Source organism: Rhipicephalus microplus, chromosome 2 (genome assembly GCF_043290135.1).
Source record: "Rhipicephalus microplus isolate Deutch F79 chromosome 2, USDA_Rmic, whole genome shotgun sequence".
NCBI lineage: Eukaryota > Metazoa > Arthropoda > Arachnida > Ixodida > Ixodidae > Rhipicephalus > Rhipicephalus microplus.
This window is the reverse complement of record NC_134701.1, coordinates 267,865,426-267,889,784: the sequence shown is the minus strand read 5'-3', so window position 1 is coordinate 267,889,784 and position 24,359 is coordinate 267,865,426. Positions and strand designations below refer to the sequence as shown.

Sequence of the window (24,359 nt, the reverse complement as noted above, 5' to 3'; positions counted from 1 at the left end):
CGGAACATGGTGGTGCGGGCAAAAACCCGCCGAGAGTGTCAATATATAATTGCTATCGCAATAATAACTTAGTTTTTTACTGCTAAATAAGTGTCTTGAGTTAGCTTTGTAATAACTTCTCCTATAGTTTTTAATTTATGCATTTATTTTTCGAATTTTTGTGCTGAACCTGTATATAACTAAATCCTCTTTATAACAATCTTCCTGGGAATTCGTCAGTTGTGTTATATTCAGGTTTAACTATAGTAGAGAATTAGAATACCGCACGCAAAGCTTGTGGGTGTTCTGGGCGTAGCGTTAGTGTTCGTCATGAAATGACAGCCTGCAAAAAGCGTATGACGTCAACCTTGGGCTGATGGCCATTTAATATGGAATCGTCCGCAATTGCCTTTTGACCAAAAAAAGTTAACCATCCATCCCAGTCTTCTTAGGCACGTGAAAGGCCTAAGGCGTCTGGAGGGCTTTCAGCTGTTGTCGGCAGTAGATAACGCAAAATTAGTCTACTTCAAGCGGCCTACCGGTGGCCCTGTTCACATTGTTTAGTTCATCGTTGTTTAGTGCATGATCAATCACTTTCAACTTGAAAACAGCCGTGTAGCTTCCACGTCACCTTGTCACCTTCCACGTCATGGACTGAACGTACAATACACGCCACAATGCGCACTTGCCACTTTGGCTTGGCTTGGATTAGATTGGGGCTCTTAACATAATGGCTAATAGATGGCACCAGGCTGTTGTGCGCTATCATCATCAGTGGTTGGAAGGAGCAGAGGACATTACTGCGGCAATTTTGAGGGGTGCGAGAATTATGCGAGTACAAGGATTACGTGAGTAAGTATGGTATATGGGACGAAGACCGGGGTCTACAGGCTGGCGCAAGCCACAACCTTATATGCACTTGGCTGAAAGCATAGCCTTTGGGATTGATTTCTGTGGCTCTGAGAAAGCCACTGTTAGGGGTGGAAATTGAGATGTCACCAATTATTTTGTTTGGTTAACAAGTGGCTCTGATGGGGACTGACTTGTAAGGCCGCCGCTTTAGTTGCAGGGCATGACATGAAGTGCCCCAAGCTGTGACTGGACTGAGGTCTACCTAACTATGCAGTTAATCATCTTTTTGGCACAGGTCACGCTTGGAGCCTGGACCCGGAGATGAGGCTGAGAACTCGTCTGACCAGCTCAGGTGAGCACTTTTTTTTAACCTTGTTTTGTGCATAAAAGTAAGTAGGCTTAACAAAATGATTAGTGTCGATGCTGCGCTTGCTCTTGTGTAACAGAAGTGCTATGTATTGTCATATAAAATGTTCAATCCATCAGTGCATTATTCTGAGGTTTAGTGTACATGGATACGTGGTGGTAGCTGTTGAATAGTGGGCACATCTTGGATCGTAGCTTTAAATGCACTAGAGCATATTTGGGCTGTATAAAAAAAAGAAGTTGTTCAACTGCGCCCTGGTGTTCTAGTAGTTATGGTGCTAGACTGCTTACCCAAAAGTTGCGAGATCGAAACCCAACTGTGCCAGCTCAATTTCAACGAAGGTGCCATCCTAGAGACCCATGTACTTATATCTAGATGCAAAGTAACGAAACCTAGTGGTCGAAATTTTTTTTACCCTTTCACACGTCCTCCATAATCATATTGCTGTCTTGGAACGTAGCACCTGATCACTTATTGTTATGAAATGAAAAGGTTCAGTGTTTGGGTGCTTAGCAGGCAGTTATTGTTAAGTAGGGGTGGAAGTGCTGCGCCAATTGAGCCATTTTGTGCAAAACTGACCTGCTGCGCCAGGCTGCGCATAAACGGCAATATCTGAAATATTTGTCGATTATGTGTGTAAGTCGCCAAATTTAGTGGATTATTTTTGTTGACCAAGCTACATTAAACGTTGATTCTGCAAAGAATGCGGCCGCATCGACATCCAGTGTTCAATCATGTCGTTTTTCGTTTCATTTATGGTGCTTGCTAGATCTCGCCGCAAACGCTGTGCAGGAAACTGCGGTTGGTGTTGTCGCATTCATCGTTGGGTAATACCTGCGAAGGTGCGCCGGTAACACTGTCTCAGACTGAAGGCAATAAAACCGTAAAATGGCACGAAGTGTTTGAAGGAACCCAACGTTTCAAAACCAATTTGGTTCCTTCCTCAGGGGAAACTGGGACTACAGAGCAGTGGCGTCTTCAAAGCACTCGCAAGGCAGTTAATGACCCCCCCCCCTCTCTCTAGTTTTGCTGTGGAGCACTATCGGCGAGACGAAAAACCTACCGGCACGACTCAAACACCAAGCCAACAACATGCGGAAGCTCTACAAAGAGTGCATCGCAGTCACTGAACATGCTGAGACGTTGGACCACAGGATAAATTTCGAAGCAGCGGCCATCCTTGAAAGCAAGACTAACTGGATAAGAAGGTTACTACTCGAGTCATGGCGTATACAGCGAATAGCCCAAAACATCAATCGCTCTCTCGCAACCATTCCTCCAGTGTATACCCATAGACTGCGCTCCACGGAAAAACGAGAGAGGGGGGGGGGTCATTAACCTCCCCACGAGCGCTTTGAAGACGCTGCTGCTACTTAGTCCCAGTTTTTCCTGAGAAAGGAACCAAGTCCATTCTGAAACGTCGGGTTCCTACAAAAATTTTGGTTGGAGTTCAAATCACTTCCCAGTTTTCATACCCGAGACAGACATCTGTCAAATGTTTACATTCAAGGCATGAAGTGTTACGGCTTTCCTGTCGTTCACTTATTGATATGGTAATAAGGAGCTTTGGCATGCTCCTTTGCGGCGCTGCGCGCTTGGCACATTCTATGGGTTGTCTGAATATTGTATTTTCTTGTGTATAACCCGCCCCTGAATATAACCGGCACCATCGACTGCAATTGCGGGAGAAAAAAAAAAAGTACCCGCTTACTGTCACAAGGTTGCCTCCCTTGCATTGCCGTGAAGTAGGCTTGGGCAAATATTCGAATGCTTCCAATATTCGAACGAATAGTTGAGTATTCGAATTTGCTTCGATTCGAATTTAAATTACTGAAAATCTCGAAGTATTCGCAATGAACAAATGTATATTAGTCCACATTTTACTGCCTGTAAAAGTGGTTTTACTGCAGTGTAGGATGCTAAACCGTGAAAACACTCGAAAAAAATCTGCTCTGCCGTGAAGCCTTCCTTCAAATTTAAAAGGTCCCTGCAACACTCATTGAGCATGGTCAGAAAATGCTGCCGATCGGTAGTCGATGCTACCGAGAACATGCGAGGCAAATATTATAGCGCAGCACGCAGCCTTCAATTTACAATAATTTTTCAAAGCTAAAAATTGCTCTTTTTTCTCGGCAAATGATACAAGCTCAAAAATCACTTGTCACAGCCATTGGCTGATTTGAGCATGGCGCGCTCGTCGTTACCGGGGCCGCCGCTTGTCCACGAGTACGTGCGCGATCGCACTGAAAAGCCGCGTATTCGATGAAAAGTAAAAGAGAGAGAAAAAGTGCTCGAGGTGACGAGGTGCGCATGATGCTTTTTCTTTGCCTGTGCCATCCTTCCCTACTTAGCTTCCAGCTTTTTCATCGGGACGAGAAGAGAGAATGCAATTGCAGCGTGCGGCAAATTTTTGAAGCTCCACTCGTCCTGGACTGATACTAAAAATTTTGTGGGTGTATATTTGTGAGGCAACAAGCATCTTTACTGGCTCCATGGCTTCTTGAAAAAGTGTTGCAGGGCCCCTATAAATGAACATGTCACCCTCAAATCAATTCATCATTTCATTAAGCTTAATGGCTTGTGATGACAGCTTATGTGCTCCAAGTATAATTAAAGCCTTAAGTATTTACAGGTCATCACTCTCATTCTACCGAAAATCATATCCTACTACTAAAGGTTGTTTCAACTTCCCTTGAACGAAAAAGAAATATTGTGCAGGTTAGTTAGGTCATGATAAATGTTCTCTTTTTTTTTTATATGTCATACATACTATTCGAAATTATTCGACCAAAATCACTATTCGCTTCGAACCTAAAATTCACTGTTCCCACAAGCCTAGCATGAAGGCATGCCGTTAAGCCAACTTGCGCACTGAAATTCCCCTATAACACACATGCCGACTTTAGTTCCATATTTTCTGTATATTTTGGTCATGTCATACGCGAGAAAATATTCAAGTTCACTTGGTTTGCAGCCAGGTATGCTCGAGTAGGCGAGAGTGCATGGCATGCGCTTGCTGGGACCAAAGGACGGGTGTTAATCATCAGATCTTACCAGATTTTGTGGCCTATAGATTACAGATAAAATTTCACTACAACGAAACTCCACGACAACGAATTTTCTTCGCATGTCCCGTCAATGTCAATGTCGCGAGATTTGACTGTTATGGAAGTTCCAGTGTATAGCTTGTGCATTTCAGCATGTTCATGCAGCAGGCAAGGCTTGTGCAGCGGTGCAAGTGAACATTTTCCGCATTTAAATAAAATAAAACAGTGGCTTGAACAGAGGATGGTTGTACAGTGCGCAGGCGGAGAATTCGATGGAGGAAGAGGCGCAGAGGTCTGAGTCGTGAGTGTCATCGTGGTCTTATGTGCAAAGGGACCACCACTGGGGCGGGGCAACTCTCTTGGCGCAGGCGGGGAACCTTGGGACCAGTGGCGAATGGCAACGAGAACACCAGCCCTAACAACGGCCAGCAGCCCCCGGAGAGTAACAGTTTGGTAGGCCAAACACAGTTCTGTTTTTTTCTAGCATAATATTGTGATGAACACTACATGAAAATGCGTTGTTACTATTCATAGTGGCTTTTGGGGTCAAATATTTGTTTTATTTTTCTCTTTTTTTTTTTCAAGAAGAGCCGAACGCAGGAACTAAAGCTATGCTAAATTTCACTAGAATGTAAAACACACCTAAGCATCTTCAGCTGCTAAAACAGTTTTAATCGAAATGGGGCAGTTTCTTATTGCAAAATGAACTCAAAAAGGCAGTTTCTGATAAAATATGAACCAGATATCCAACTATTTCAAACTTAGCTTCATTCATTCATTCAAGCTTAGGCACACTTACCGAAGGACATGATGTTCATGGACAAAACCTGCGTATAAAAAGTTAGAGGCTGACTTTCCTACTTCTTTCTGCGTCTTAGCGATTCTTTTTGAGTTTGGTATTACAGTATCATGTCCTTCATTTGCGCCAACATGGTATATTTCAAATAAAATACCCATGAAATGAAGATACTGGGCACCTATCTATTCTTCAATAAGAAGTGGTTCGAAATGGCATGGCATAAAACGAACTGAAACACTTTGCAAGGCCTTCAATAGTATATGCCAAGAACAAGAAAACGCTGATGACAGTCCAGAATAGTGCGCCTTTTGCTAGGAAGGACGATTCGCTCTTCAAGTTCAGTAATCGCCATTACACCCATGCAATGAAGCACGGCCCTTACAGAAACACAAGGGTGATATTAATTCTAACTCAAGTTATTGCAATGCTGTACATTTAAATTGCTTTATATTTATTTCGTGAGCTAATTCATGTCCAAATGAAATGTTCCAATCTATATGAAAAAATACAAACTTTACTGTCGATATTGGGCTATGTACATTTTAGCCACAATATAGATTTGTGGTATTTAGGGGAGAGGAACATACTGGCAAAACGTTGTTTGAGTAGGCCCGACTGTATTGTCAATAAGAAAATAAGTGCATTTTTCTCAGTGTCACTTGAAGTACATTTGGCTTTTCTAGAAAAAAAAAAGGGGGCCTCATTTATACTAGGCATGTGTGGATAGCAAGCTTTAGGTTCGAAGCAAATAGTGATTTGTTCAAATAATTTCAAACTTAATTAGAATGTTATATGTCACATGTTTATAAAGAGTAATAAGTATATTTGCCATGACCCAACAAACCTGCAGAATATGTTTTGAAGCAAGGCTTGTGCAAATGTTTTTTGTTGTTATTCAAGAGAAGTGGTAGCAACTTTGAATACTAGTAGCAATATTTGGTTTTTGCTAGAATGATAGTGAAAACCTGTAAAATATGAAAATTATATAAATGGAGCATATAAACCAGTACAACATGCTTTTAAGCTTTAGAAAATGATGAATTGATGTGAGGTAATATGTAGGTCCGTGCAAATATTCTAACGAGTATCACAGTACTCGAATACGCTTCTATGCGAATTTAAATTATTGAAAATTTCAAAGTACTCGAAATAGTAAAGGTAGTTTCACTGCAGTGAGGGGGTGCTATACTGTGAGTACACTATGCAGGAATAATCTATATTCACATCACAATTCAAGGTTAAATGAAGATGTTATCACCACACCAATCCATTGTTATAGTTCAAAAGCTAGTCATACCAACTTATAAGCTCTAAGTATAGTAAATTGTTTAATTTAGTATATTTTGTGGGTTAATCACTTGCATTCTACCGAAAGTCAAATCCTGTAGCTATCTGAAGTTGCATAACAAGAAAGATTTATTTTTCTTACGTCTTGTTTTAATTACTATATATATATATATATATATATATATATATATATATATATATATATATATATATATATATATATATATATATATATTGTGCATGTTAATTGGTGGCGTTAGTTGTGCAGGTTAGCATAATGTCACGTATAAAGAAACATGAGCATATTTGTCATACAAACATGTTTTTTATATGTGATATTATGTTATTCGTATTCACTTCAAAATTATTCGACGAAATCACTATTGGCTTCAAACCAAAAGTTTACTATTCGCACAACCCTAGTAATATGTTCATTTAACCTTCAAGTCAGCTCCTCCTAAGTGTGTGTTTTTATAGGTTTTTTTACAACATAACACTTCTCTACTGCAGTGAAGTCACCTGTATACGAGGGAAGGGTAGAGATTGTTTACATGTAAACACCTATTCAGTCCTTTAAAATACTTCAGGATTTCCTGCAACTTAAGTTCATATCAGAGCAAATTCCAGCACTGTAATATTCTGTTGTGGGATTTAAAGCTGGGCCAGTTGGGGGACACTACTTGAACAGTATTTGAACCTTAGACAGCAGCACGTGACGCAGAGTTCTTGAGCGGGGGCACTGGTGGGTCACACCGCACACAGCATGAATACGTTGTCATTGGGTGCATTTAGATCACCTGTGGGATATGGCATCTAACACCAGCACGGTATTCCGGTTATCTTTAACCTTTCGCAACAAGAATCGTACTTCTGTATTCAAGTGTGATGAGGTTGTTGCGTCAGCCAGCAGAAGCATGCTCAAACCATCGCGACCGCTATGAGGAGCACAAGCCATAACCCACCAGTGGCCCACAAAGCAGTGAATATGTTAAGCAGTGAAATAATTGTGATAACTTGAGTTGGTACTTGCACATATTGTCACCTGAATAAATCGCATTTCGCTCTGTTCTTCTTCTTTTGTGCAGGCAACGAGGAGTACTCGTCTCAAGCAATGAGCAGCTGAGGTTAACGTAATGTACAATAAAGGCTTTTTTTTTTTTTTTTTTGTCAGGAAAACCACAAACTGTTGGCCAGTGTAAGAACTTATTCGCTACAACTGTTTCCATTCTTTTGCCTCCCTTCAGGGCCTTTGCTGGAACACATCACTAATACAGAGTGGTTTACTCTTTTACAGCCATATACATTTTAAACAGGATAGCGTCAAAGGGGCCTTGCATTTTTCTGTGTACTCAGGAAATGCGGCCGATCGGTAATCGAGGCTCTTGAGAACACGCAAGCCAAGCGTTATAGCACAGCAGGCAGCCCGGAATTTGCTACAGTAAAGCCTCATTGATTCGAACTCGGTTGTTTCGAAATCCTGCTTAATTCTAAGTATTTCCGTGGTCCCATTTTTCAGAATGTAAGTCTGAGTGGATAATTTGAAGCGGCAGTTAGCACCAGCTTGGTTAATTTGGAAAACTATGGGTCGCACATGCTGATCCCCAATCCCAATTTCGCTGCAATTTCACCAAAACGACGACCTTTAACAGCCTCAGGGCAATGCTACATATGGATACTAATGGGTAGGGATACTAATGGGAAGCACCCTAGCTTCGCTACTTCTACCACAAAAAAAGAGAGAGAGAGAGAAAAACAGTCTCGTGGTCAAGTAAAATGTGCGCCTGCAGAAGACAAGATGTGCTTCACTGCAACATAGCGGTGACGTGCGGGCAGCATGCTTCTGGCAGCAGTGCGTCATAATTTACCCATTCCTTCTGGGATTATAAAGAAATTAATAAAGACAGTTTGGCGGAATGCACGATGTATGCAAACCTTGGATGGCTAGTTGCTCCTGCAATTTGTGCACTTGCACTGCTAATGGCGCTTTTTTAATAAGCAGTGAGGCTCATTGTTCCCTCGTGTTTGCGACAAAATTGGGACCAGGTACTGTTGGAAAACTTAACCTTTGAAGCTGCAAGCTAGCCAGCACAGCAAACGATCAGCCTTGAGTATTGCGAATAATTCCAAGTTCCTTGCATCACCCTTTTTGAATGTTCTGTTAATTCGAAAACCCGCTTGATTGGATGATTGGAGGATTTCTTGGATTTCTAGCTTGGATGAAACTGTAGTATGTAGCACCACAATGACCAGCAGAAATGGTACCAGATTTTTCAGGAATTTAGCATGCATACAGGCATACGCGTACCAGCCGGGGGGGGGGGGGGGGGGGGGGGGGTCAAGGGAAGCGCAAGCTCCCCCCTATTGAGAAAAGTTGGCGGGGCTGAGCCTTCCCCCCATTTTCAACAGTGGTCGCTGTCAGCTGCACGCTGGGGAAAACAACAATTAAGGCAAAATTTTTCTTCGCCACTGTAATCACTCAATTATATTGTTACGAGAAAATGAGAATATTGCGAGAAAATGTAACAACATAGGGATGATTTTCCAACATTTCAGCAGTGACGATTTTCTATGAAGGTTCTTTGCGTCGCTTGCTGTAGCACTGCACAGAAGGCTAGTGTTGAACAGTGGCCTTATAATATTACATCACTTGTTCGTGTTTTTATTCTGCTGTGACTAGGCAATGCAGTTATAGATGGGAACGAACAAACCTTTTATGGACCTGTCAAAGCATTTGCTGCTTCAGGAAAATAATTTTTTTAATCGAAAAGGATTAGCGTCACCGCTGCTGTAAGCCGATGATTGCAACAATTTTTTTTAATTTTTTAGTTTTATTGTATTGGAAGCGCCAAGAAAGGTTTCCGCTTTAATCCCCGATTAATCTGATCAGCCTTGTTTACGGCAACTTGGAGCGATGGAGGCAGCTTGCAAAGCGGCAATAAATAAAGCAGTGAACTCGGGCTCAGTTGGAAGCGAAAGTAAGTAGATGGAAACTTTTAAAAAATACCTGTGGTTCCTCGAGGAGTGCTTCACATTTAAAAACTAAATTTCTTGTGAGCTGTTCTTAGTCATTTCTAATTTTGTTCAATTATAAAATATTTACTGTTGAGGAGGCCGCTACTAACATAATTGTATTCATGCGGAAAGTTGTGAGGTAATGCATAAAAAGCGTCGTGCACAATATTCTTCCATGCATCATACATGACAAACATATACGTGTTGTCCCATCGAATGCTGCTTAAAATTCACTGTCCTTTTTTGGCGATATTGAACAAGTGCTGTGTGAATGAAAAATGACATGAAAGTGCGAGTACATCAAAGAAGTTGTCTCTCTCTCTCTCTCTCTCTCTATATATATATATATATATATATATATATATATATATATATATATATATATATATATATATATACATACATACATACAATCATACATACACACACACATACACCGGCTGACGTGTGCGGCAGGTTAGCCCCCTCACTTGTTAAAGAGTTGGTACGCCTCTGCATACAGGTATGTTTCCAGTGCAAGCATTCAAATAAAGCATAGCAAAGGGAATGCTGCACAGGATTACTCTAGTGATGATTGTGGTCATGTCCTCGGTAGCCACCTTCTATAGTAGTGTACAAAAAAAAACTTAGAAACAAGCTTACTGAATAATTCTTGTCACCAGCTGTGTAGGTACAAATTTCAATACTAGCCCAGTACCCATTATAATGTGGCATCTAGATTTGTGCATGTGTTACTTTACCTAGCTGCACTATTGTAAATATATTTCAGAATATTTTGGTAATTTAATAATGCTGAAAGAGCAATACATTTGCAGCTGCGTAGTTGATTTCAAAGTATCTTGTACTGGTATTTCAAGCACACACCAAAGGAACATTCAATCCCATAGCAAGAGAGCACAATGTCAACCCACCAAAAACTGTAAGAACACTTCTTTTGTTCAGCATGAGCAGACTTCAAAAAAGGACACTACAACTGCATTCACTAAACCTCAACCAGGTTTCCATACACAAACTTGTCAAATGCCTTTCTGCCTTGCATCCTGGTGCAAATTGTCTTGCAAACCAATACAGATTTACTGACAACAGACTTTTGTTGTACCTCATTTTGAATTTAACTATGAAATCAATCTTGGGAATACAGTTCAAGTAATGAAACACTTTTCCAAGCATTTTATATTCTGATAATCTTCCCTTCGAATGTTTAGGTACTTAAAACACTTCTAAGCTTAGCATTTTGTACAAGTCGAAGCAGGTGCGATTGCTCACAAGACGGAATATGTCGGCCACTGGAAATGTGCCACTGCTGATAAGCAACACAGTGATGTATGTCGGCATATCTGCACTCAACAGACCTTTGGTGTGCACTTTCGAGGAGCAGTGCCTGTCAGTGAATATTGTGCAACTATATTTTCACATCTCCTTGCCCTTAAAGTGTGCAAACATTACAATGGGAAAATGTCATGAAATGGAGGTGCACAAGAAATTTTCAGGTACACAATGTGGGCAATGCATTGACAACCGCATATCGGGCTGCCTAGTCCTGGTGACGGTGCCTAATAAAGCATGTTGCCTATGCAACGAACTGAACAGTCTATAGGTAAATACACTAATCAAAGGTTGCGCTGACGAGATGTGATGGTCTGTACAGGAATATAGATGATTTAATAGCCATGAAAGGCTCCAATTTTTTTGGATTTGCAAATACTACACAAACCCTTAAGGCATGCAGGACATTTCTGCAGAAATGTTTAAAATGTTGAATGAAAAAATAAGACGAACATTCACTTCATCGGCCTTCCCTCGACATGTTTCTTTTTGGCTGAAGTAGCTCTAGCGGTAATTTCCTGCCTGTCGATGTTTCTTTAAACTATGCACTTGTAGTGTCAAAAGAGAATGTGGAGGGTGAAGACAGAAGTGAGAGGTGGCTTGCTTGAAAGTTGGAGAGATGCTTGTAATACTCGAACCTTATAACGACAAAGTTGCATCTTACGCGAAACTTAGTTTGTTACAACTGAAAATTTCTTTATGAAGGTGTATTCCTAACACTATATTGCAAGACTATTCTTAATTTACTTTGTTATAACCATTACTTTGTTATATCTGAGTTTGTTATATTGAGGTTTGGGTTATTGTGCAGATCCAGTACAATATATCTCGGTATCTGTAAAGTAATTAAGGCTTCAGCAATGAGTTGGCTTCTATGCTATAAGAAGTAATGAGTCTTCTCAATCATTCCACTGCCATCGATTTTTTGACAAGAGGTTTTGTGTTCACCAGGCCGAAGACTAGCATGATTTGTAGTCGACAATGTAGTCAATCATTCTCTTTACGTTTGCATACGAGTCGTAAGTGTTTCATGCAAATATTTTTCTATTTGGTTCCTTTATCTAAGGCCTTGATGGAAACAGCTAAGTGCACGCTATGTGATATGTATGCACTTGACAGCAGCACCAGCAGCCACATTCATTCATTCTTTCTTTATTTCCAACAAATCTTTTACAACCAGTTGGGGAATTCCTCAGATGAAAAGCATTTAAAAAGCCACTTAAGAGTGCCTGAGGCCTCACGTACGTAGCAGCAGTTTCAAAATTAAAGCTCTTAAAAAAATTTGCTGTAATGCAAATTCGGAAAGCAAAGTCCAAGAAAACTCGTCAAGAATGCTTGTAGAAGTGGCTTCAGAAATCTGGGGAAGCGCATGCTTCCTTATGCAAGATTGGGCACTGTCTGCACAGCATGCTTTATAATATTGTTTGGCTTAAACTGTGATGTCCTGCCTATTCATAATGCATTGATGTCAACCCATTTGTCAAAGGAGCATGTGGACAGTGGCACTGCTAGCTATCAGTGACTTGAGAATTGCTTTTTGGCATTAGTCACAGTTACTCACACAATTGTCAATTAATATGTGCACCTTTAGCTAGCACATGCAACTTGCAGTGCTTGTGCAATTTTAGAAGTGAGCTTGCTTGAACCACTTGTGGTATGGACCGACAATCGTACTTGCAGCACCAACAATTTAAGAGTGAGTTCAGGTGTGTGTTTTGTCTCTGCCAGCATTTTGTATCGCCACATTCCTGTACCGAAATCTCTATTAATTTTTGTAACTTTCTCTCATTCTGTTCTAACTGTTCTGCAGAGGGTGCATTTGTGGGATGCATGATACAGTGCTAGTCATTTTTAAGCTCCACTGTATCTGAACAATGCTCTAGCCTTGGCTCATTGCTCTAGTTCTTGCCATTTGGCTGGTCTGCATTGTAGCGTGGCAGTGAAAATGCAATGTAACTGCTGCTAATAGGCACGTTTCAGCAGGTGGTAAAGGATTTCCAGTAATATTTACTGTAGAACATGAGTTTCATGCTGTATAAGATCCACGTCAGGGAAGTTGGTATTCCAGTATTTGTGCAATTCAGAAATGCTTGAAGTTAAAAGGAAATTCAATATTTTTTCTTTACTCGTATTCTACCTGACAGTATGGCGGTGCTTGGCATGAACCTAGTTTAATATTTCTAGCACACTATAACCTAATTATTGCAGTGCTTACAGCCCCAGATATGCATTGTCAACCACAAATGCATCTCAGAGCAGTTACCCATCTCTTAATTTGTTGTTTTTCTTTTCATTGGTTTGTCTTTCTAACATAAACCATGAAAAATTGTAAATGTGTTTGTTGTAGTGGTAAGAGTTTTTTGTCGTAGACATAGAGTTTCATACAATAATTTGTGAAACTCTATGGCTGTAAGCAAGGCAATGTAAGGTTGCAGTCGCAAATGATACATCTAAAAGCAGGAGTATCGCAAATAGCGCAAAAAATTAAAGTAACGTTGCATTTTTGTTGTGAATGTTGAAGAAACGTTTTATGTTGTCAAACAACATTGTCTGAACATTTTACATGAAACATATAAAGTGCTTTGTTGTATGTAAAACATTAAATATATATTAGAAATACACTGTTCAAATAATTTTGAATGTGGAACATTAGTGTGACGTTCAAACAAAACATTGAACATTAAATGTTATATTTCAAACATTTAAAAATTGTTAAAATTGCTCGAAGAATTAACATAACAGGTAAACATTGCAGTAATGTTCATGCAACATTTTACCATGATTATTTGCCATAAATGCCCATTAACCAAGAAATTTAGTAACTTATTGCTGCAGAGAAATACTTCATGATGTAAAACAATGACTGCTCTATGCAATACATAGAAAACATTGTTTCATTTAAGAAATGAAATTGGTTTTTGCTAAGTGACACCAGATATATATAGCCACCATAGCAGAAGAAAAAAGCTACGTGGTTCTTGTTCACGGCGATTCAATTTTATCCGATATAAGCGGTCAATAAAGAAATACAAATGTGAAAGCCGCGGTTTTTGCGATTTTGTTGACTCAAGCGATGCAAGCGCCATTGAACGGGTGAATTCGCTTTATTCATCACTTGCGCCACTAGCGCTACTAGCGTTGAAATGAGAGCCAGTCGGCTGGTTTACGTTGTCCGGTGGGGTTGCGGACGTCGTCTGCTGTACCTTGTTTCGCCCCTCTGAAGTCCTGGAAAAGTTACTCGTGTTATTTGCAGCGTGCGGTTCGCGAAATTACTTCATTGGTAGCACTGGCGCCTTTTGGGAACTATGAGACACGGAATGAAGGAGCGTTCGTGCCGCACTGCAGCCATTTCCAGGCGTGTACGGCAGCCGCAGTATTGAATATAATACGCCACTGCAGTTTATTGGCTTGTAAGTACCGCAGGATGGAAGCGGTTGAGCGTTTCTGGTTGCTGAAATGAGAACTTCGACGCTGCAGCAACGTTTTCAGGCCGTCAAACCGAAGCTAAGTCGCATCCGGACGCAGTACGCGCACGCCGCAATCGGGTACCGAACGGGCAGAACACTCGTTAGTAACCCACGCATGAGTCTCGACGTAAGTAAAAAAATCCGTTTAGCGCGCATCCCGTCGTACTAGCTGCGCGAGCCGCGGGTAATCCTTGCCAGGGCATCTTGCCCAACGCTCCGTGCAGCAAATAAACAAGCCGTGCAGCAGATCTTGTGTCGTCAGGCGGCGTCGTTCGCGGCCGCCGCCATCCGCATCGTCGAGCATGGGCGGTCGGCCGTGCGGAGTTCTAGTGACTGTCCTACTGCTTCCCTGGGTTCGCGCGGACTTGACGCAGGATGTGGACGAGTACTACACGGCTGTAATCAACCTGACGTACGTGCACCCGGTCACGGGTCAGCTCGTCTCCGAGCGCGAGGAACTGGGCCGCTACTACAGCGCGGGCAAGCTGGGCTCCGTGAGCGGTGTAGTGGTGCACGTGACGAGCGCTAACTTCACGGCGCACGACGCCTGCTCGCCGCTGGACGCGGCCTCCATCCCGCAGGAGCCCTGGATCGCGCTCATACAGCACGGCAACTGCGTCGAGTCCGTCAAGATGCGCCACGCGGCCAACACCAACGCGTCCGGAGCCGTGCTCTACAGCGGCGTCGCGGGACCGGGCGGCCGGCTGCTCAAGATGCGCCACAAAGGTGGGAGCCGCCATCGATCGCTTCTCTGCGCGTCGGCCCAGCCGAGGCCTTGGGTTCGCGGCGTACGATGCCGTTTGCGCGTCACGCGATCTCGCGGAAGCCCCGTCGGCTTTCCCGCCAAGCACTGCTCGTCTTCAGTTTGGCAGTGAAGTTTTGTTTGACCCGAGTTCCCGCGATGTCCCCGTCCCGTGCTGCGGGGAATAGTGCGATCAGGAAAGGGCACAAGCTGATCGAAGGAAAGTACGAAGGTATGCGATCAATCGATGCTAAAAGGAAGGTTTTCATAACTACACAGCTGGCGTCCTTCCCACTTTCACCAGTTTCACTCGCCCTTGTAAGATTGAGCGTCTGGCAATAAACGCGCGATGGGCAGGGATGATCTCCAACAAACACGTACCTCCGGAAACGACTGGCGGAAATGCCTATCTCGAGAGGATCTCGCGCTAGCTGTCCCGGTAGCAGATAGCTGGGCGATTTTCATTCCACCTAAATGTGGCACTGCTGCCGCGGGACCGAAATCGTGTTGTGTGGTCGATGTTGCGGTTATCACGTATGTGCGTTTCTCGGGAGACGTGGGCAAATGCGCCGAAAGGACACCCTCTTAGACTTCATATTTGTCGTAATTGATAGTTCGACCCATTTTTGTAGCAGACACAACTCAGAATTTAACTTAATCATCATTCATGCCGAGATACTAGATAGTGTGTATTGCAACGTGTCTGTTTATCAAGTTTTATTCAGCAAAGTTAACGCTCTTAAAAATTCTATAGTCTACTGACACTCGGGTTAATTGATCGAAAGTATGAGTCCCAACAATATGCATGTATATAAAATTCATTTCAGTGATGCCATGATATTTCCACATAATTATACAGATCCTTAAATGTCGAAAGTTCTGCAGATGGGCTATTAAGTGTATTACAGAGGACATCTTGATTCCACAATGTGCGAGCTACATAGCATCGTATAAAACGAGAACTCGACAAATATGTCTTCCGATAGCTGCATTCGGTTTAGAAATTGGCTTTGTTTATGCATTGCTCTGCCCAGCAAGGAGTAATGCTTCCATTAGACTCAACGTTTACAATGCTACAGATTCGTAATGAAAAAAGACAGATTGGTTACAAAATACGCTCAGACATTTCTTGATTTCAACATCAGAATTCAATGAAAATTCCGCAATGGGAATACCATGCTTTTACTTATGTCCTTGTCACTGGCCTTTTTTTGCTTTGCAAATTGTTAGTAGACTTTTCTGCATAAACAAGCGACACTCGCACTACTGGAAATGTTCTTATGCAGGATCATGATGTGAAAATGTAGATTCGAGGTTATGTTCAGCTTGAAACTTCATTTCGTGTGGCCTTAAAGTTTATTGAAATACAGTATACGGCCAGTGTACAATTGAAGCTATAATACTGAAATGCACATTCACTTTACTAATAAAGACCAATGCATATAAGATGCTACATAAGGTGTTTTTGTTCTCGTATTGACAGCAGTTGTCAAGTTCCTGAATGTTTTTGGTACATCTAGTCGTAGTGCAGCGATCACCAGTCTAAATACTTTAAAGGTGTGTTAACTTTATATAATTGCTGGAATATAGTTGAAAATTATTCTGGGCCCTTTATTTACTTTTTTTTAAGTTTTGCTCTGGTTTCTGACTCGCCAGAAAAAGTGACAACATTGTTTACATCATGCAGGACTTCCTTGTTGAGTCAGATGACTGACACTTGACAGCTGTTCTTGATGGATCACTTCCTTTTGACGCTGTCTTAGCAGGCAGTGGCAGCATTCTCGTTGCTCTCTCAAACAGACCTGCTATGACGCCGTTGAGTTTGTGTTTCAACACAAAGTTGGAAAATCTCTCCCCTTCTTTACCGAAAGTGATCAACCAAGAATAAAAAGCAGTCATCATAACTACAAGACTGAAAGCAAGAAGCTACGTAATTAGCAAATTCGGTTGAACATAGGGTCTCTATAACTTGTTTTTCCCTTATGTGCCTCTACATTTAATGAGTGCATTTATCAATGTGTCAGTTTTTCTGGCATATATAATCACTAGACATAATTTTCCTGCAGGATAACTCGGATGCTGCATTTGTTCTTAGACTTTGCGATTGTTTTTTTGTTTCCAGAATAGGCAGGTATGTTCCACAAATGCGTGGTTGCCATAAATTGTGTGCTTCTTCTACCATTTATAGAACTCAAGTTGGTTGAATATACAAACAGCGTAACAGAAAGGAACAGAGGAAGGTAACAACTTACGGCGCGCACATTCAACAACTTCTTGAAAGTTGGTGCTGTGTGTTGTTACCTTCTATTCTTGCGTGTTACATTGTTTGTATATTAAAATATGTCTTACCAACTTGCCCAAGTTCCCACACTTCATAGCTTCAAGTTGGTTCCAATCTAGTCATCATTTCCATAATTTTTTCAAATTTTTCACCAAAGGAAGTTTTTAGAGATCTTGAATAAATGATCATTAGGTGTTGAATCACCGCGTGAACGCGTAGATATGGCTTAAAAACCACGATTGAGCTTCTCTTTGAGACTATTCTGACATACTAAATAAAGCAGTAGCAAATTTCAGTATATGCAAGCCTAAAGGACAAAGGCAGTGCTTCGTGCAAGCAAGTCATCTCCTTGCCTCAGGGTTGGCATGTAAGGCTAGTGCTCATTTATTTTCTATTCCAAAAATTATACAGCCAAAGCACAGCAAGCGTGTAAACCTGGACCTGGCTTTCTCGGTGCAGCATGTGTGAAACATCGCTGCATAGCATTGTTGCTGTGGTCATTTTCTTGGCTGACTGAATTTGTGTTTGCATTGCGCAGTGTCCCAGCTGATATCTGTGCTGATTGGGCGGGAGAAGGGGCAGCAAATAGCAGGCCTGGTGGACAATGGCACACGTGTGGTGATGCAGATGTCAGTGGGCAGTCACCGACCCTTCCCCTACCCAAGCATCAACCGTACTTCGGTGCTGTTTGTCTCGGTGTCCTTCATCATTCTCATGATCATCTCCCTTGCCTGGCTCGTCTTCTACTATGTACAGCGCTTTCGGTACATTCATGCCAAGGACCTGCTCGCGGTCAGTGCTCTTCTCCTAGATGCATCTGTGAGCTAGCAAAACTGCATGATTCTAATTGATCGCTCTGTGCATAGTAGACATTTATGCAGCAGTTTCCCATTGTACGTAATTTGGAAGGACCAGAAAAATATGGTTCGTTTAAGATTTTTGTTCACTGAGAAACAAGCAGAGAGTACAGACTTCAAGCATGAGGCCAATCTTTCTGGAAGCACTTCTGCAATTTAAGCAGCAATTCAATTTGGAGATTACCGTTAACCGAGAGTCTACTGAGCTTGCATCTGATAAGATACACAAACAGCTGTTAATGCAAGGCAGTTAGCACCCAGTGGAGCTTTAATATTCAGTACAAAAAATGGAAATAAAATGCAAGTTCACAAGAAGGTGGATGCTTGGGAGTTAGCAGCTGTGCCAAAACAATATAAGCCTAGAGCTAAAATATAATGGATACTGACTGTACTATAGGGCTATCTGGTTTATAATGGCTGCAAATGGTGCAAGGTAACATGAAAGCAATGCAAGCAAACTGCGATATATCTAATGAATAGCAGTAGTGGTAAGCAAACATTAAAAAGTGGTTCCTTCTACCCCAAGTAAGCTTGAAAAATTGTGCAGTGAAAAAATCTTAGTGAACCTAGCAGCACTATTATAAAATGGTGTACATGAGCTCTCTCATGTAATACAGTGTGCAAGCCATATATGTTTAACATGTGTATGTGTGCTGGTCTTAGTATTACTGCTGCCATATTGTAAAGGCCTTCAGGCATATTAAAGCTGTATAAGTTATTTTATGGATGCGTTTCAGTGCCACTATATTCAGCTGTTAACCCCGTTGTATTTGTACATTGTAACAACTAAACGAATAGTGCTACAACGTGCACATATGAAAACTGTTGGGTTGGCGTATTCGACATTTCCTGACCACACCTCTGAGAAACAAAAAGGGTAGAAGAGATTTGTTTATGTAGATCCTACGTGGCAGTGCTTAAATGCTTTTTGTTAATTAGTCCATAGTGCAGCTTTTCACCTGGAGGACCCTGACCAATTTTGTTGGAAAGTGAGAACATTTCCAATTTTAATACTGTACGAACAAACCCATGGAAGCAAAAATGCTTGAGTCCCATGTGCTTAGACTGAGGTGCACTTAAAGAACACCAGGTGGTCGAAATTTCGAAGCCCTACACTGCGACGTCTCTCATAATCTTTTGGCGGTTTGGGGACTTTAAACCCCAACAATTACTATCATAGTGCAAAAATTGTTCATTTGTCCCTTTCTTGCATCAAATGAAAGGCCAGGACCTCAAGAGCCTAGAAAATGTGCTGCTAAGCGTGAGTGAACCTTGAAAAAGTTATTGCAGTATGTTTTTAAAAGCTAGTTGTGGTTCATATTGTACCCTGAAACACAAGCAGGCATCTTCAATGTTTTGGTAATGCACAAGCGGTCATTTTGAAAGCTTTAGTGCTCGATGTCATCACACCTAGCCAGACTGCTACATGAAGTCGCCAGAATTAGTACAGCAGCCTCACGTCCGACTAGTGTAAATATCTGTAAGTGCACCGTGGGTAAATTGGCGTCACTATCAAAATTTAGTATGTTATCAGCATTTGCTGATCTTCAACCTTCTTCAAGCAGTCCCTGTCTACGGCAGGTTTGCATGGCAGAGTAATCTCGTTTTGAAAAATGGTTTCTGTACCCTGTAAGCAAATTGTTGATCGTAATGTAAATGGTTGTGTTAGTTCTTGACAAAAATGTTCTGATTTTATTCAGTGAATACTCAGCCAGCATTCAGTACTTTTTTGCCTGTTTTTCTTGTTTCTATTTGTTACGTAAGATTTACGCTATTACCATTGTCATATACATGGTGTCTTAGCCAACTTGCACCAAGTATATATATCTTTCAATTTCATGCACTCTGAAGATAAGCTGGAAAGAAACAACACAGCAGCTTTCTTAGCATAGATTAGATAATCCATGTTGCTGAAGAAAACAATAAGAATTTTCTATATAATTTATTTTGTTAGTTGCTATATTAAAGGTTAATTAAAGGGCCTATAAATAACCTCACTGTCTGAAATGTGTAATGAAGTGATAACTGCACACTTGTACAATGTGAACATGCTGTCACAAGAATTTTGCAAATAAGCACTGCAATAAACAAAGTTACAGGAAGTGGCACTCCGGAACCTTGCAGATTGGAGAAGACATCTTGACATGCTGAATATGGCTCAGAACAATACTGGGCCAATGCGACACGTGTAGCTCATACATTTGTTTTTTCAATGCTGGGCACAATTAGCTGAGACAAACTGTTTTAGGTGACACTGCAATTCACTAACTCCAAGTTGGCGGATCGTTGCAGAGGCGGCTATGCAGTGCTGCACAGAAGGCGCTGGATCGCATTCCAGTGCAGACGCTGCGGCCAGGCGAGCAAGAGTCCGAGTGCTGTGCCGTCTGCATCGAGCCCCTGCGGCCAGGGGAACTGGTGCGCTTGCTGCCGTGCCGTCACTCGTTTCACAAGCCATGTGTCGACCCATGGCTACTGGAGCAGCGCTCGTGCCCCATGTGCAAGATGGACATCCTCAAGCATTACGGACTTGTGGTGTGTGTGGGCTCGGCAGTGCAATTTCTGCGTGATCGGCCTTGCAGTGGTGTTACTCTCTTGTCCCTAGGATCATCGACCGACTAATTACAGTGCGAGAAGCATTCTCGAGGATGCACTCTTTTTGTCTGAGCTATGTGTCACAGACCTGCCAGGCACTGCAGAGCCAATGGCATGATGGCAGGAAATGCAGAGGGCCCAGTGTTCTGGGGTCTTTTTCACTGTAGCTTAAACACTGTAGCTTAAACAACAACCTTGCACACATCTGTCTAGTACCACCAAATGCCGGCTATCAGTTTAGCTTCCTCTGTAATTTTAAGAGCAGAGCTCTTTAAGCTTTCCATTGCTCCAGGTAGTGTGAACAAGAATTATCATTATTATGGACCGGTACACGCTTGCTTTGTCCTCTTTAACTTCTGCTTTGCTCCCTCAACACGTACACAATTTATCCGGCATCGAATGCAAAGACTATGATAGGCGAGTCTGCTACATGACCGAAAATTTCATAACCAGTCATTGGACTGAAATCATAGAACATCACTTAATAGGCAGATGACTGAAATCAAATGACATCACATAATGACCAGTCACATCACTAAAAATCGTGTAACATCTAGTCACGTGACCAAAATCACATAATACCTAACTAGTCTCTCTACTAAATATGATGTAACGTCGCCCCGCCGCGGTGGTCTAGTGGCTAAGGTACTCGGCTGCTGACCCGCAGGTCGCGGGATCGAATCTCGGCTGCTTTCGCTGCCTTTCCGATGGAAGCGGAAATGTTGTAGGCCCGTGTGCTCAGATTTGGGTGCACGTTAAAGAACCCTAGATGGTCGAAATTTCCAGAGCCCTCCACTACGGCGTCTCTCATAATCATATGGTAGTTTTGGGACGTTAAAGCCCACTTATCAATCAAATCATGTAACGTCTAGTCAGGTGAACAAAATTGCTTAATATCACGTAACAACTAGTCAGATTATTAAAAATCACGTAACACTCACGTGACCAAAAATATCATAATGTCACTTGATCAAAATCGCACATCGTGTAATAGCTAGTCCCATGACATATTTCCGCAATAAATCTCGGTAACAGCTAGCCATGTGACATGTTCTTATTAGAAATCACATTACAGCTAATCACGTGGCTAAAAGTTCATCATATAACAGGTAGTCACGTGGCTAAAATCACATTATGTAACACTGCACGTCTAGCCAAACAGCCATAATTCGTAATATCGGCAAATATTTTATATCTCGAGAAAAAGGTTGGCATTACTAGCAGAGCTTACTAGGTTAAACACTATTCCTGCTGATATATCAGTTCCTTGTGTCGCTAGGGCAAGCTGCATACCTTTTTTTCGAGATCCAGTCTGTGCAAAATTATTTCATTTCTGTAAGCTGTTGCAGTCACTGATAAGTATTTTCTCTGCCATGCTTCTTGCCCTTTGTAACTGAAACAAAAGAATTTCAGTTAGAAGTAGCTGATGAACATCTGTTGCAAGACTCTTCGCATTCATGGTTGCAAGCAGTGCAAAAAAACAAGGTGGACACCCAGGGAGAAAAGACAAGAACAGGTGCTTGTTCCCGTCTGTTCTTCCTGTGTGTCCATCTTGTTTTTTCATGCGCTTGCTACCATGGATCTATACCAACTGGCTCAGCTATCTACACTCATAGCATTGCCATACTTATGTGCACTACAGCAAAATTTAATAGATTAGTCACCTCATTTAAGAATTTGATTGATTACAGGGATCAATTACTGTTTCAGAAAAATGATGGAGCAATTGTTATAGAGTTTATAGAATAGGATAACTCTAGCCAAACCCATAAAAGTAATTAAGGAAGTGCATCAAAATACTTCATTACATGTATCTTAACTTTTGTTATTATACTAGTATAATTAAGATAACCTTCCTTCGTTTTCTTGTAACCACACTAAAAACTTGCTAAATTTGCAAACTAGTTGACATTTATTAATGCGTAAGCATCAGGCACAGAAAGTCTGAAGCATAGGCCGATAAAACTGTAATGACAACAGAAAAGGTGCGCTCTTTAACTGAATATGAATATCCTGATAATTTGTCACATTTGTTGAAAATATCTCTTGTAGTGCTCAATGCACCTTTTACTAGCAAGGTTCCTAGCCAGAAGTGTGCAATTAGAAGTGGGCATTGTAGATTGTTAAAAGCCCAATTTTCAGCTGTGACAAGGTGAACTTCTTACTTGACAGGTTAATCAGCTCTGAAATAGCAATTTTGAGGTTCAAGCCAAAATCAAATGCAGTTTATTTTTCTGGCATGTATTTTTAAACAGTCCCAGTTATTATGAAACCATTGTATGGAGGTCTGTATATTAGCACATCAATGCATAGATGGTAAACGGCAAGGTGATATTGCAATGTGCATATCCATTGGCAAAACCTTGTAGTAAATAGGGTACGTTATTTTGTTTCCTTCATTGTGACATCTTTGATACAGCTATGTGCAGCATCTTCTATAGTAGTGTCAGTGTGCTCAATGATGCCCACTATTGGGCATCATTGGCCCTGCATTTAAAAATGCTGGTCTAACATTGACAATGGCACTAGCCTAGACTGTTGTTACCAGGAGAAGGAAGACTGAAAGGTAGGAAGGTCAGCCAGACGTGTGCCTAGTTTGCTATCTTACGCTGGGGAAAGGGGATTAAGAGATGAAAATATAGATGTAAAAAGAAAGGAAATTTTGCTTGCGTCAGGGAACAATAAATGAACCTCAACAGCCCACTAAACCGTTTCATAAGAGGTGCATGTCACCATATGCATGATTGCATCACTTAGTTGGGTGCAGAGTCATGCGACAAAATAGCCAGTCAGTGCGGAACAGACGAAGCACATTGAAAAGGGTGCGGGGGATGGAGATGGTCAATAAAATGCTGAAAAGCAGTTGAAGGAAGCATGGCTCTGCATTTGTGACAAAAGGAATCGGAAGAGAGAGTAGGATTGGGGGGATTTCGATATAGCACTGGCCAATTTCTGATGGGTCTTTTTGTCTCCTATTTTACAGTATGCAGCTGGCAGCCAGGAGAGTGTTCTAGAAGACGATCCAGAAGCCCATTGAAATTTCCCCAGTGTGCCGTGATCCTCCTTACTCGACTGTGTGTTACTGCGTGTGTGTCCGTTCACCTCACCAATAAACCTCACCTTCATCACCCATATTGGCTTCTGTTCTACTCTTTTAAAGCACCCTATGGGGGTACGTTACCCCTGACAGTGCAGTGACACCACATTGATAAACACTACCCGGAAATTTATTTTGCTGGAAGTGCTTTTAGCCATGTGTGCAAGAACAGTGGCAAGTTCTCAAACCAAAAATGCAGATATTTGGGCATTTTGGTTGTACATACGTCAAAAAACAGTGCAAAAAAATTAAACACTGGAAGAAGATGCATAGTGCTGACTCCCAACAATTGTTCAGAGTCAACATTATCTTTCACCTATCCTTTCACCTTAATTATATCAATTAGTTTGCATTTTTAACTTATTATTTTGTTTCTGTTTGGATTATATTTTTTGCCCTCTTTTCTCCTCACACTTTCTCCTTTTTATTATTTCTTTATTTCATATCACATATTTTATTTCCACACGCCTCCTGATGATCCCCCCCCCCCCCGGTGGGTCGTGCCATTCTTCCGGGAATCATCAGCATTGGGTGCATCTTATGTGGTCCTCTTTTCTTGTGTTATTCCTTAAAACCAACTGTGTTTAAGGTGGGACAGGTGGTGGTATTTTATCCCTATGGGCTATATTTAATTTCTGATGCACCTTTTTCACG

At 41.6% G+C, this 24,359-nt stretch overlaps 2 protein-coding genes across 4 annotated transcripts in view; both read left to right on the top strand.

Moving 5' to 3' along the window:
- Positions 1-7,514, top strand: part of pds5 (cohesin associated factor B pds5) — a 65,778-nt gene extending 58,264 nt beyond the window's left edge. For 2 of the 3 annotated variants that reach the window (XM_037421005.2, XM_037421004.2), the window contains exons 25-28: positions 1,127-1,183; positions 4,499-4,546; positions 4,614-4,698; positions 7,417-7,514. In XM_037421005.2, coding sequence (XP_037276902.2) covers positions 1,127-1,183; positions 4,499-4,546; positions 4,614-4,698; positions 7,417-7,446 — 220 coding nt within the window. In that variant the 3' untranslated portion in view covers positions 7,447-7,514. The remainder of the gene's footprint in view (positions 1-1,126; positions 1,184-4,498; positions 4,547-4,613; positions 4,699-7,416) is intronic. The other variant, XM_037421007.2, reaches the window with a different exon arrangement.
- Positions 7,515-13,622: 6,108 nt separating this feature from the next.
- Positions 13,623-23,740, top strand: gol (ring finger protein goliath). The gene is made up of 4 exons (XM_037421008.2): positions 13,623-14,862; positions 17,698-17,951; positions 20,309-20,548; positions 23,592-23,740. Exons 1-4 carry the CDS (start codon positions 14,439-14,441, stop codon positions 23,643-23,645), a joined length of 972 nt encoding a protein of 323 aa, XP_037276905.2. The 5' UTR covers positions 13,623-14,438; the 3' UTR covers positions 23,646-23,740.
- Positions 23,741-24,359: the final 619 nt, after the last annotated feature.

Bases quoted from the DNA above. Each gene is read 5' to 3' on its own strand.
- gol (XM_037421008.2), top strand. From the start codon at position 14,439: ATGGGCGGTCGGCCGTGCGGAGTTCTAGTGACTGTCCTACTGCTTCCC. The intron at 14,863-17,697 runs GTGGGAGCCGCC...TGCATTGCGCAG, and splicing joins GCTCAAGATGCGCCACAAAG to TGTCCCAGCTGATATCTGTG. The intron at 20,549-23,591 runs GTGTGTGTGGGC...CCTATTTTACAG, and splicing joins TCAAGCATTACGGACTTGTG to TATGCAGCTGGCAGCCAGGA.